A 14,987-nucleotide genomic window follows, 5' to 3' on the forward strand; every position below is an offset into this window, starting at 1 on the left:
CCATGTGGTCCACAAGATATACATCCTCATTCTATCATGGCAAAGTTCTTCCCAAAAACTAGATGAACATTGCTGTGATAGGAAGGAGGCTACAATAGGACAAAATGCACCAACCACACCTTCTCAAACCCAGTGACTTTCAAATAGATTGAGCTGTCAGAGGGCCCCCACGTTGCCATGGCTGCCAGGCAGGGGTCCTAGCTCTAGGCTCCCACCTTTGCTCAGATGTGCCAGTCACCTGATGGGCACACTGGAGATAGAATGGCTTCTTGTGTTATGTGAGCCCTCCCATTCTGTTCTTCACATTGGTGCGTGCCACACAACAGTAGCCTGCTATAGTCATTTACTCTTGTGTAAAGATGTGTGGTCCCAATTCAGATTGGAGTAATGGCAGTCTAGGAGGAGAGGGTTTAAACTTTCCCCTGCCCTTTTCTCTTAACATTTGTCCCTACTCCACATTATTATATATATTGGTATTATTATCATTATCATCATTGTTTGTTGTTATTATTGGTTTTGTTTAATTATCTCACATATGTTGTGGGCTGTCCAGAGAGCCTATGGCTAATGGGGTGGCATAAAAATCAAATAAATAAGATGGGGTGTAAAAAGGGGGGTCTCCACTGGAATCAATAGAGGCTTTCTCCATTGTTTTAACCCCCACATGGAAGGAGTGGAATTTCAGGGAAAAATGGGCAGGGGGAAGCTTATACCATCCCCATCCAGATCCAGAGTACATGCTGACTCAAAAGTAAAGCACAACAGTTTCAACTACAGCAATGTCATTTGCAGAATGGGTCACTTGGCCCTGGGTCTGTTAGCTTGGTCATTGTCCAAATGAAAAAGTTAAGCAGCAAAATGCACCTGTTATTTAACAAAGTCATCCATTACCCTATTTTATCCCACAGATGGCATTTGCTATTGCAGAATGTCTTGCCTGCACAATAAAGAAATTGGCCGCTTTCGTGCAGGTGTAGATCGGTATCCCATCACCATCGGAGTGCTCCTTCCCTCTAAAGCTGAGGCAGCCTAAGGCCTTCACCTCATCAGGATGGCATAGCTAGGCCTGGCTTGTCGCATTCAGGCTGCAAGGTCTGTAGGTGCTCCCAGAGTTTCTCTATACCTAAGAATAGTGATGAAGCAGAGAAAGAAGGGGGAGGAGAAAGTCCCTCTCCCTCAAAAACCAGATATCAGGGAGAAAGCTTTTAGCCTGTTCACAAGCTTGAGTATCTGCCTTTTTAACAATTCTTCTTTTCCCCAGACGCTTCCGCAGACAAGATATCCGTCATGGAAATGCAGCTCAGCAGTGCTTTGGCCAGCAATTTCTCGGTAATTCTTATGCTATCCAATAAGAATATTTTAGGAGGTCAATACATAGAGTTTAACAATGCATATTATACTAAGAAGTCCTGCAAACTTTATAGTCATCCCACACTATGCTAATGGTGAATTACTTAGGTTTATGTTCTTGACAGGTATCTTCATTAATACATTTATACATCAATACAGAAACCTGAGACTTGGATTCATGGAACTGCTCAAGCACAGAGATATCTCTAACAAAGATTAAGTGAAGCCTTTGGTTAGCGTTTGCAACATTCCATGAAAGTGCTGAATTTGTAAAAAAGAGTATCTTCTGAATGCTGGGTTCATTGGTTTAAGTGACTTATGAATCGGAGTCCATGAAGACCAGAGTCGTCATGTGAAGCCCCATTACATAACAGCTGCCCCCTGGTTAGACTTCTGTGCTCATCATGGGAGGACGCCATGGGGTGGAGACAAAACTAGCATATCAGGGCAATCCTGAGGAGAAGCCAGGAACTCAGCCCTCCTCTTCCAGCGTATGAGTAACATGTGCATAGGGCTTTTATGTCAGAAAGATCTGCTGTGACTTGAATATTGAGGCCTGATGCAGGTTTCCCTTGTATTCAGCCATGGGAAGCTTCGGAGGAGAGAAAGCGTATGTGCATGTCTCATTGGATCCTCCTCTTTATGACTAGTCTGTATATCCAGTTTGGCCTGGTTCCTTGCCTGGACAAGCACTAAATGCAGCCCTTCTTGTGTTTGTCTCGAAGCTGTTTGAGGATTTCTATCAACTTCATCTTCAAATCTGCCTGCTGCTCTCTCCAGGGACCACATTTCTCATCTGTCTACACAGAAATCTTTGTCATTTCCCACAATTTCCAGCAGTCCTCCCTGCTCCAATCATCTCTATTTGGACTCCTAGGCCTACCCCCTTGCCTTGTCTCCGTTCCAGTTGTTTTCACATTCTGGGTCTGAGATGGACAGTGCATGTTCCTCCAGTTGTTTTGGCATGCAACTTTCATCAACCCTCACCATTGGCTATGGCTGATGGGTGTTTTAGCCCAAAATAGCTGGAGGGCCACAAGTTGCCCAGCCCTGTTCTAAGATATGAAGTGACATTTCAAAAGGGATGTCAGGGTCAACCATTTACAATGTTGAATTCTTAAGCAAAAGATTTTTTGAACCTGCATTAAATGAATCACTGCCTGAAACTCACAGAATTCAGCAGGACAATACATAAATCACATAGCAGCTAATTGCAGCTATATTTTCCCTCATCCCTGCCTTTTTAAAACACTTTTTTGGAGGAATCTGGTTCTTCTTGGGAATCCCACACAAAGGGAGAGAAAGTTTAATCATTCTTTTCTCAGCTTTAATTTTACTGTTACCTTCCCAGCCTCATATCTATGCAAGGGGGAATTATCAATAACACTGGGGATAATGAAGGATTAAACTTACTCTTATCAGCACAGGGACATCCTGATAAGAATCGGAACTTCCTCATTTCCTTTTCTAGAATTATTTTGTCATTATTAAGTCATTATTTTTCAGATCTGGTCCAAAAAATCTAAAGGAGGAGCATGTTCTCTTTCTCCCTCCCTCTCCACTAGATATCTTGCCAGAAAAAAATCCTACTTGATGAAATCATGGTTTCCTGCAGAGCAGATTAGAATTTGGAAAGGAAATACTTCACAAAGCAAACAGTTTTCACATCTGTCCTGTGATGTGAGGAAATTCTTTACTGTTCAGCTTTTCAGCACAGTTATCTGAAGAGCTGGTTGATGAACATTGACAGAAGATATATAACATATTGTTAGACTTAATTGTAAAATAGCATGCATTAAAACTTTAGATAGGATTGTAAGCCACTCAAGGGACCTTTGGATGACAAAGTGGTAGATTTCCAATGTTTAAAAAAGAAAGAGTTCATCATGCTATTCCCCTTATACTTTTGTGTCAGATTCAGATCACAAAATGGGGACAAAAGACATTCGCCCTCCCCACACACACCTCGTATTGTTGTACAAAAACATATGCTGGTGCCGGAGATCAGACTAGATGGCCCGGGAGGCCCCTTCTGACTCGCTCTGTTTCTATGTTTCTATGTAATACAATCACAGATCTGAAGCCAAAAGTGGTGCATTGAGAGATGGACTTCAACAAAGAAACTTCATCCATTTGGTACATGTTTTACAGTTTGTAAGGGGCTACACAATGTTTTGGCACACTTTCTCATTCTGTAAAGATCAACAGATGAATAAAGTCTGGCCTCAGGACAACAAAATCATTTCCTGAGTTACATTCACTGAAGTCTTGATCCACCAAAGCTGGAAGCCCAGGCATGTGATCTGGAGCCAGGCATATGAACCCTAACTTTGTTTCACCCATGAGCGTGAAAGTTCAACTTACAGATGGAAACATTTGAGCATCTTGGTTGATTGAAAAGTATTGACTATGGATAAACCTCCATTCTACCTACAATATCAGGAGAAAGAATTTATATTTTTCAGATAGCCTACTAGGGAACATTCAGATGGCTTTCTGGGTTATTCAATGGAACTGTAGTTCCAAATGAGAGGCCCTTGTTGTGCTCAGTAGGACTGCAATGTTCTTAAATAAGGGAGCAAGCCAAAAGATGATGCTTACCTTTTTAAAAAGGGTGTGATCCTACAAAAATTGATCCTAAAGAAATTGGCCCTAGAGAAATTGATTCATGAGACAACTGTTAAGCCATACGTCTCCTTTCTTCTCTTCTGTGCTCTCCTGAGACTGGCAGGTAAGTGTGTGTGTGATCTTGGCATTATGGTGAAACCCTGGGTGATAAAGATAGCTATCTGTTTTGTTGGACAATGGGTGGAGAGGCACTAGAAAGAGGGATGATTTTCTGTAGTGACAAATGCAGCATGCTCTAGGAGCAGGTGTCTTTTATGGAACAGTTTCATTTGGCTGAAGATTATCGGTCATCTGCACACTTTAGTTACATTAAGGAGTGTCATGGAGCTTTTCCATTTCCATCACAGCCCCACTGTTGTTCTGAATTGACTATTCTACAGCTCCGTGGAATACTCGAAAAAGCTTATTGCAATGGTTGTGTGATTGATTGATTGATTGATTGATTGATGGTAAGACTCATGTAGCTAATGTCTCAAGATCCCAGCTGTGTTTGACACAATGCTAGAAGATCTCTGTCTTATTTGAGCCAGTCAAACAGTCATTAGATATGGACGGTGCACACACTGAAAATTGCAATCTGCATATTTCTAACACATTTTGTGTGAATTGGGGGTTTTGTTTTTGTTTTTGTTTTCTTGTTTTTGTTTTGGTTTTGGTTTTTGCATTCTTCTCACCAATGTGCTGCATACAATGTCTGATTTCTTTTGGAAATGTATCTGTTCTGACAAATACTATCCATCAGGTTGACATTAAGATATGTGCAAATTGTGGAGTGTAGAATAAATGCTGTACTTCACAGAGTGGATATTAAGAAGAATAGGTTGGAGCCTTATGTCATAAGGCTTGGTTGGTTTATCAGCTCATCAAATATGAATTTTGGAAAAGGTTGCCAGGAGAACACAATTTAGCATTTCCTTCCTCTTGTTATTACACAGACTGTGATATACATGGTGGTGGTGGTGGTTGTTTTTAAGCCCAGGAAATTTGTACAACTTGCAGGTCTGAGACTGAAGAGGGAGGGAGGGAGGGAGGGAGTGATGGTAGATAGATAGGCCCACAGACCAAGGTACAGGTATATAGATTTATGCAATCACAGCCTATTTTAAAAGCAGAAATCCACCCTGGAAATTACACTTCTCTGAGATTTTAGTGCACTTCCTCCTTTACAGGAGAAGCCCTGGATAAGACTGAAGAGCGTTTGGTATATGGAATAGAATACAATAGCACTCTCCTGGAATGTATCCCAAGGACCTTGCAGGCTAAAGTGATCTGGTTTGTACAGAGAGCACATGAAACCCAGAAGGAAGAGGTACTTTTTCATTGAATTCAAGTGTAAAACCTTTCTTGCCCAGGTCCTTGAATCTATTTCATATATGCTTCTGTATGAATGTCATTCAGCAGTATGTGAACTTTTGAAAGATGTGCAAGGAAAACTGTGTACAAAATGTACTCTGAAAAGCACACTTGAAAAATGTGCACAAAAATATGTGCACATTTATGTGCATGGTGCTGTGCATGGTTGTAAAGCTTGTATAGATGATATAGACTTCCATGTGGAAAACTAAAATTCTTAGCAATATTGAGCTTCAAGATTCTGCCATTCCTGTCTGTAAATCATTATATGGTTAAACAAATCTTTCAAGAATCACCATATGCAATCTCCAATTGGCTCCAAAATGAGCTTATTTTGGTATTAATTATTTGATTTGTTAGGTAATACAACCATAGTATTCCCTTCTTAGGCATGGTTAGTACATTCTTGGACAGATGAGTTATGCACATGGTGATCAGAAAAGATTTATCCACCCTTCTTAGATAGGGACAGCTTCTCCAGACTAGCTTCAGATTAACCTGGAAATTACCTGAATATTTTTCCCCAAAATGCACAATTTTGTTCTGAAAAACTACATGCACATTTCCGTTTGGGGTTTTCTCCACAACCACCGCCCCCCCCCCCCCATGCAAACATGTAGACACTCTGGGAGCTTGTACTGTAGTACAGTGGGTGGGGAAGGGCTCTGGAGTGACCCAATGCAGGGAAGGAGGGAGGGCTTTCGCCTGGTGAGGACCAGCAGGCCATCCCCTACCATCATTTTGGCAGCTAATGGAACAGCTTCCACACAGGAGAAGTTAGCAGTTATTTTCCAAATCTGCTTTAGTCAAAGTTGGAGAATAATTCAGGTACTAGGAAATTTCACCTGTCAAATTGGAAAGCTTTGATAAGCTCCAAAAGTTCTTTTTTAAAGCAGGGCCTACAATTATGCTTGTTACATTATAGGAAACACTAGCATAACCCATCCGTTCCAAATAAAGGGTGACAGTTACCTGCTTGAATCGCAATTCACTTGGAAGGTGGTATACACATTGGTTACAGCCCTCTGGCTCCAAAAAGCATATTTGGCCTTTGCACAGCCTAGAGGAGCTGTAGGTCATGGGCAAAGCACCAGCTTTGCATGCAGAAGGTTCCAGTAGGTCTGGGAAACCCATGAAGCCTCCTGCCTGCCTGAAACAGGGGGCAAGTTTTTGCCTGTGAGAGTCTGTACTGAGTCAGGTGGACCCATGCCTGACTCGGTATAAGTGCACATCATACATTCCACATGAATAACCTGGGCCTTATGAAGCCAACCTTGTTTTGATAAAGAGCTTTGTTTTATTTCCCCATTGACAGTTGCTTGGTGGGAGTCCCCCTTTGCACTAGCCATGATTTCTAATAGCAGTTAGGACATCCTCACTGCAAGCATATTGTCTGCACCGACACTGAGCAAGCAGTTTAGGAGTTAATTTGAGAGCCATGTGGCTAGTTCATATGATGCCCACATCTATCCTAAACTTCATGAACATAGTGAAATGCAAAGGATAAAGCACTGAGAAGAATAAGAAACTGAGTTATATTCTGGGATAGTAGAGGTAACTCCTGTGGTGCAATGAATTCCCTTGCAATTGTGCTAAATTCCAAAACCCCAAAGTACCAATGCACTAAATATGCTGTGCCCAGTATATATATTTCACCAGAGCCTTTCTCTGCAGAACCACTTCTCATGCATTATGTTCCTCTTAGCAGTGGTTATTGCCTTTCATGCCATCCAAACAAGGAGAAAAATGGGTGGGGAGGAACCCAATGTGTTCCATTCCAACAACTTTTCTCCCAGCTCAGGGAACTGCCAATCAGAGCAGTGGGCAAGTGGAGGCTCAGGAGGGGTATCCTGCTCACACCCACTCAAGCTGGGTGTTCAATCCTATCCCTTAGTTTTCATACAGAACTGAAACTGACCCCATTCTGACACTTGCTTCAGTTGTGATCACTGCTGCCTTCCCCCTAAGTTCCACCAATTTCAGGGGAAAGGTTAAGCTTAACTTGCTTAACTTAAAAGAGTGATATAGTAAAATATTTAGTTCTTGCCTGGATTGTGCCACAAGAAGTTTGCAATGAACTATACTGAATTATGTTTAAAAGATTGCCAAGTTTTACCCCTGGAATGCCCCTTGGTACACTTTTCAGGCCCTCCACCAGAAATCCAGCTATGCAATTTTGTGATCCTTTTCCAACATTTTAAATTCCTCTTTGACTGATTCACCACTGACTTCCCCCATCTATCATTCGTTGACTATTCATATTATAGTTAATGTTCTTATGATTTATTGCATGCTTGTTTTATGTTCACTGGATAATACATTTTCTCCTTTGCCTTGCACTCAGGTGAAGACTGATGACAGAGTACTCAAAGTGGATCTTGGCCTCTTATTCTTAAGGCTGCACAGAATGGATGCTGGGACATATTTCTGCCAGACAGTGGAACACAGCATCATTCACACAGTAAGAAAAATCACACTTGAAGTTGTGGAAGAAGAACGCGTCAGTGACATATTCAACAAAGACTATGAGGAGGATGCGTCTCATAAGATGCCATGTCCTGCACAGAGCAGCATCCTGCAGGGCTCAAGGCCGTGGTACAAGGAATTCCTGCAGCTAATAGGCTATAGCAATTTTCAGAGAGTGGAGGAGTACTGTGAGAAAGTGTGGTGCACAGACAAGAAGAGGAAAAAGCTGAAGATGTCTCCATCGAAGTGGAAGTATGCCAATCCACAAGAGAAGAAGGCGCGCATCAAACCGGAGCACTACCGCGTTCCCAGGCACACTGCTGACTCTTAATGGGAAATGAACTCATCCTTATTCTTTGCAGGCAGCATAATTTTGCTCGGACCTAAGGAAAGGGAAATCAGTCTTAGATTTGGTAATTAATACAGGTTTATATATATATGAAATGTTGAGACTGGAAATAAACAAAAGTGTTTTAGTAAGTTATACACTTGACGCCTGCATAGTAGATGCATTTTCCTGCTTATTTGTTGATCCTAAGTGTACCATTCCATCATGAGTTCTCCATTTAAGGACAATCTGACAATCATCTTATTCAACATTTAGTCAAGCTTGGACCATGCTTGTGCTGTATATTCTAATGTGTTGTGGGACTATTCAAATGAAATCAAATGTTAAGGCTTTAATAAGCAAAAAACAAAAATCACCCCTGTTTCTTTATGATTTTACAAGTGTCTTGTTGATTTTTCATCGGGCATACCCTGCATGGCTCACGGGCTCTTCCCTGAGTCTTGAGAATCCCAGTTTCTCGTTTCTGAAAAGCATATTTCCAGTTCCTATCGGTGCAGAAATCAGTTTGAAAATGAGATGACAGCCTTGGCTAAAAGAAAAACAATGAAGGATCATAAATCAAAATTCAGAATCAAATAGAATGCAAAAATTGTTGAGCACAGTGCAGCAAAAGTTGCCATGACTATACCTCATTAAAAGCAATTGTATGAGAGTTAAGTTTGAGTAACATCAGAGACAACTGACCATAACTAATTTCAGATCAATTGTGTGTTTCAGATTAATACTCTTCTTACATTTTCCAAATCCAGCTACTGAAAATTATTAAGGTGTCCTCTTTTGAGGAAAGCCCTTATAAATTGTTGCATTAGAAGCACATGCCCAAGTGGCCACCAAATCGATTTTGCAGTTGAAAGTAATGGTCCACTCCCTTGCCACCTGCTTGCACTTTCTTGCCAAGGGCAGAAAGCTGTACTTCAGACAGGGGATGCGTACGTTTGAACAGAGGACACAGCACCAATATCATCAGAACTACTTTAGCTCTTCATGAAGAGCACATTGTTTGATTGTGGACATGATCTGTAGGAAGTCCATCCCTGTTTGTGGAGCCACTGATATTGTTAAAGGCCTGATGAAATGTGCTGCTCGTTTCATTGTTTGACTTACTGTTTTCCATTTACTTCTGAACTGCAGCCAAGGAGCATCTTTTGACTGTGTGCAGCATTTATGGTTTTCCTCTAAGAGGATAAAATAATGAGAATGATCTAGAGTTGGAACAAACTCTTGGCTGTCTGTAAAGGACTAAGATGGGTACCCTCTTGTGGTAAGAAAGAGCATGTCATTCTGCTTTACATACTCAAGTTGAGCATAATATGACAGATCAAGTCCGCTAAAACTATGGAATGTTATTTAGTCATTTCTGCAAATAAGTTTCTCATTTCCTGCCACTTTCAGTTCTCATAGCAAACTAACACATTCATGTTGTTTCAATGTGTTCTTCTTGAGATCTCCCCCCCTTCCCCTTCCCCCCCTTCATTTGTCTCAGCTGCTGCTCAGTCTTACAGAATTCTGTAAGACAGGGTTAAAAATGCATGGTCCTCCAGATGATTTGGCCTACAATTTCCATGGTTCCTCAGCTTTAGCTACGTTGGCTAGGGCTGGTGGCAGTTGTAGGCCAAAACATTTGGAGCATCACAAACCAACTATGCCTGTTTTAAAATAATTCCATTTTTATTAATACTTTCTGTTAGCACCTATAAGGCTGCACTTCTGTTCACACTTACCTGGGTGTAAATCCCATTGAAATCAATGGGACTTGCTTCTGAGTAGACTTGACTAAGCTTGCACTGTAAGTGATATACATTAACTTCTGTCTTTTCAGAAGTCAGTCCAACTTTCTTCAGTGAACCTTCTCCCAGATAAACCCAGGATTACTGCCTCATATTCTTATTCTCCATCCTGCACCTCTGGGAAGTGGGTAAATAATTTTGTTAATTAGGAATTTGAGACTCAGTAGGACATGAAGGAACAGATGTGAAGAAGGCTTTCCTGGATGTTGCCATCACAGAGCAGAATATTTGCATCAAGTGGGGCAGTGCATTTGTGCTAAAGAAGCCTGTTTTTGACAATCATGCCAAGTCTAGCATGAGATTCATTGTGGAGTGGCTGCTCACAGATAAACCGGCACCTGCAGAAATGAGATTGTGCTTCCAGGGCAGAAGTCTTTAAAGGATTTCAGTGCTGCCCTCACTAGAATGCTCAAACAGAGTTTGGGGATCGGGGAAAGAGGATCACGTGTGGTGTAGTGGTTAAGAGCATGGGACTGGGACTCAGACGATCTGGGTTCTAGTCCCCACTCAGCCATGGAGCCAACTGGGTGACTTTGGGCCAGTCCCAGACTCTCAGCCCAACCTACCTCACAGGGTTGTTGTTGTGGGGATAAGATGGAGGAGGAGATGTAAGCTGCCTTGAGCCCTTTGTAGGAAAAAGGCAGGATATAAATTGAAAAATAAATAAAAATAAATAAAATAAAGCACCGTGCTTCCATCCTATCAGAAATGTGCTCCCATTTTTGTACACTCCCTCAATTAGGGCTCCATCTATCAAAAGAACCACTTAGCAGAGATGAGGGTCCTTTGCTGACGAAGTATCTCAAGCCCATCCCCTGTGACTCACAGTCTTTGTAGAATACAAGCAATCTACACATGTGACTATGCCAGTTATGGGCCCATTACTGACATCATATTCATTTCCGTTACTTCAGTTGTTGATGTTTAATATCTATTTCTCTTTGCGTAGACTAATTAAATATAAACTGAACTGCCAGACATCTCCAAATATTGTGTGTGTCATCCTCCTGGAACCTGCCCCAGGTTCTGTCCATGAGGCAACCCATGATTTTGCATAGCTCCCATTGATTTCAGTTGGACTGAACTTCGGAAAACAGCCTAGCCCTTCATGAATAACCTTAAGAGTCAGGGTACCTATGAAGAGAAAAGGGCCTCCTTTCAGAAGTAAAGAGCAATGCACAAACTTTGCCACATCTTTGTTTGTATGCAGCTGACAAGTAAGGATGGGTCTGCTTCTAAAATCTTATACTGGGTTTGTGTGATCAGGATGCTTTCTGAAACAGCAAGGTAAAATTTCAGTGACTAGTTATTTTTCTACTGTTCTGGTAAAAGAAATGGCACAATATGGACAAACCTTTGTGTTCTCCAAAGCTCTTTTATTTAAAAGAAAATAAAAGTCCTACCTCTTCTATTCCGTAGTTTCTAAACCCATGAAATAATGAAACATAAACATGTGTAAAAAACAAGTCCTTGAATGTGATGGAGAAAGTAACAGAGGAAACAGTGGATAAAATACTTTCCTTCTTCAGCCAAAAATACTGGCAAGGAAAGCTCTCATGCACAAGCCTTTCTGTTTCTGCAGCTTAACCTGAATAGACAGAAGATCTATGAAGAGACATGTTAAGTTCCTCTTACAGAAGCATGCTGTCTAGCAAGCTTTAGTTCTGCAGTTTGCCTCTGCATCACTGCCACATTGAGCAGTCCTGCAAAGGAACCTGAAAAGGTGCTTTTGCCTCAGCTCTGCCTGATGAACAACCGCATCTGCAGTGGACAAAACTGATGGGATTTTGTAGAGCCAAGTGCACCACAACAAAAGCCTCTCATGCAATCCAAACTGTGAACCAGAAAAAGTGACCATCCCAAGGTCATATTCCCACAGTGACTCCATCAGCCCTATCACTGCAGTTGGTTAAACATAAAGATACTGTCATTATGCAATCCTAAATGAAATGTTCTGATCTGCACCTCTTGGATTAATGTGCAAAGTAGAACTTAGTTATCCACTGGATTTTGGACTTCTCTGAGCTTGCAAGTAAATGTATTAAAATATATGTGAAGCATAAGGGAGGAATGGAAGAATTTGCTTCTAAGATATAGATGAATGTATTCTAAGCATCTATTTTTCTTGATACAAGAGTCAAACTTTTTGATGCACAAGCTTGTTCCATCCATCTCTGCATCAGTTTGCAAATATTTTATTAAAAAGCCCACATTAATATTCAAATGCATTTTTGTACTTAGTTTATGCATTTTATGTGCAATTTTCTGTACGCAATGCATTTTTGAGCAGGGAACTACATCACAACACTTGGAGAAATATAAAACCAGAAGGATAATCCCTTTCTAGTTTGCTTATTTGTTTGGGAAGTATGAATTAGATATGTTCTTATTAAAATTAATTTCTCACCATCTCTAATTTAAATATATTAAAATATAAATTTTAATATGTGCCCTGATACTTCTTTTTACAATTGCAGATGAATGGAATAATGGAACAGGATTGAATTTACGGACAAAAATAAGTGAAAGCAACACCAGCTAAACATGGGCAGATTTAGTCATCCTAAATAAGCTTTTTCTTTCTTTTAATTTTTCACATAATTTTTCTCACCTGTGTTTGTATTTTAGAATCCAGTAATGCCATATTATCAGAATTTGCTGGGTCCTAATTTAAAATAAAACAAAATTTGGACTATTAAGCCTTGCATGCTCTGCACATTTACCTAGGAGTAATTCCCACTGAACCCTGTCTGAGTAAGTATGCATAACATCATGCAGTAAGAATCATCTTTCTTCTTCCTGGTGTGCGGATAGATTTAGAAATGAAGAATGAAGCCAATTACACATCCACAATTTCACTAAGCTTTAAAAAAAAAAAAAAACCTGAATACTTCCCATTGGCTGGACTAGATCATTTCCTTGGAATATTTTATGCCCCACCTGCTGTTTTAGCCTGGCTGTTTGGGATAGGGCTGATGGTAGTTGTAGGCCACAACTTCTGGAGGGGCAAAAGTTGCCCACTCATATCCAAGGGCATGGTTGTTTGCAAGGTAGTACACAAGACTCCTAGAGTTCAAGCACTTATACAAGTTGTTCATCCTTGTCCTTGAAGGCCCATTTTGTACATCTTCTTCTGCATAAATATGTTGGGCAGCAATTTGTCCAAAGTCATTATAAGAAGGTTTTAATGGAAATCACTCAATTTAACTGATTTAAAACATACTGGGAAGCTAGATCCTATGTACCAGCAGAAGTGATTCAAACCTCATATTTCAACTTTATATATTCATTTAAATGCAAAAACTGGATGCAGTTTTTTTTAAAGATTCTATTTTTTCTTTCCGAAAAGTGGGATTTCTTCTATATTACTGTTTTTTACATACAGACGTTGCATTTTCAAAAACACAAAATTCTCAGTCTGAAGAAGGTGATAATTTATTTTAGGACTACTGGCAGGAAGGAAACAGTACTTGCAATTAATTATGTGATGTGGGGGTAAAAACCTCCTACAAATGTCACACTATTTGAGGCTGACCTAAAAATAGAATATGGAAGCCAGAGGAAATTAACATATTCTCTTATTAAAGGCTGCTTTGTTTGCAGTTGGCTGCATAACTGACCAATCCCTTGATCTGAAGAAGAGGAGGAGGAGGAAAAAAGAAAGACCTTGCATCATATCTTAGCTGAAGGATTCATTAGGTACCAAGTGGGAGTGCAAGAGAGGCTCTGAAGTCTGGAACTCCAAATTTAAACCATCAACATTTTATGTGCATGGGAGAAGTTCAGTATGTACTGTTTGCCTTTAGAAGGAACAGTTTTCTTGCCTTGTGAAAAAGGAGCTCCTTGCCCCCTTCTGTGTCGGGGAAAGTTCTGGGCCTGCATATGCATATATGGATATCACTGAATGTGAACCCATGAGAAGATTGGTCTCTCTCCTTCTCCCCACTGCCCCTTCCCATGTAGTCCTGGGTTACATGAGTTCTTGCATTTGATCACAAGCGCCATGCTTCAAAGTGATCGAAGCACTGTTTCTTGTTTGAGAGCACTGGTAATGGGACAAAAAACAGGAAGCCAGCAAAAGTAGAAGCTGATTGCCCAGGTATATATCTAACCTCAAGCTGCTTCTCCAAAGAATTAAGAGTTCTGCAACATCAGAGAGAAGCAACACCAAAGCATAAAGTGTTTTGGGGACTCAATTCAATTTAGCCCTAGTGTTAAAGTCACTAAGAGTAACTTTAGAGTAAGTAAGCCTTCATGCTATTCCAGTTTACTGGTGACTCCTGAGGTCCTAGGGCAGGGGTATGAAGCCTCAGCCTGTTCACCAAATATGGGCCAGATGGATCCCCAATTCAGCTTTCCGGGATTCCCCAGCTGACCATGACCTTGGCCTGCCCCATCCTTTCCCACAACCACTAATTGTCTTGCAGTTTCCCAGCATTGTCTTGTTACCTTCTTTATCATTCTAAAAGACTGAAATCCCTCTCCTAAAATTTCATTATGAGCAACAGGAGCTTTAAGATAAAATAGGGTACTGTTTTTTATGTGGCCCCACCCCCTTTTCCTCTGGCTACACCCACTTTTGCTTTTAGCCACAGCTACTGCTGGAATCTGTCCCCCACGTTGTCCTCTGAAACTGAATTCTCAAAATGAAAAAGGCCCTAGAGTAAGAAAGAGAAATTCTCTAGACTGCCTCTGGTATGTTGCAGTGCAGTAATTATTTACATTTGACACTATTTAGCTGCTGGTATGTTACTGTAATGGGGAATGTAAGGAAAAAATGTAAAAGATGGGCCTTTCGTTCTCACAGTATGTTGCTAAATTGTACATCAGCTTTGATTTCTCAAAAAGAAATCAAGCACCAATTCTTTGACTAGGTCAACATGCATATACATCATTGGCTCAGCAGCGCAGTATTACATGTGCCTTCTTAGGAATCTGAATAACAATGTTTGTTGCCATTCAGTCTGCTCCACCCAGCAAAGCTTTATAAGAACAGAAATATATTTATAGTCTTTTTCATTGCTCCACTATATGAGTTCAGCATTGATCTTTGG

At 40.7% G+C, this 14,987-nt stretch overlaps 1 protein-coding gene across 1 annotated transcript in view; it reads left to right on the forward strand.

Annotated features, from left to right (window-relative positions):
- The window catches only part of SEMA3E (semaphorin 3E), a 105,486-nt gene extending 97,358 nt beyond the window's left edge, over positions 1–8,128 (forward strand). The window contains exons 14-16 of the mRNA XM_044423425.1: positions 1,262–1,329; positions 5,148–5,287; positions 7,676–8,128. Of these exons, the coding sequence (XP_044279360.1) occupies positions 1,262–1,329; positions 5,148–5,287; positions 7,676–8,128 (661 nt within the window). The remainder of the gene's footprint in view (positions 1–1,261; positions 1,330–5,147; positions 5,288–7,675) is intronic.
- Positions 8,129–14,987: the final 6,859 nt, after the last annotated feature.

Source organism: Varanus komodoensis, unplaced genomic scaffold (genome assembly GCF_004798865.1).
Source record: "Varanus komodoensis strain SLA01 unplaced genomic scaffold, ASM479886v1 scaffold13_3, whole genome shotgun sequence".
Taxonomy (NCBI): Eukaryota; Metazoa; Chordata; class Lepidosauria; order Squamata; family Varanidae; genus Varanus; species Varanus komodoensis.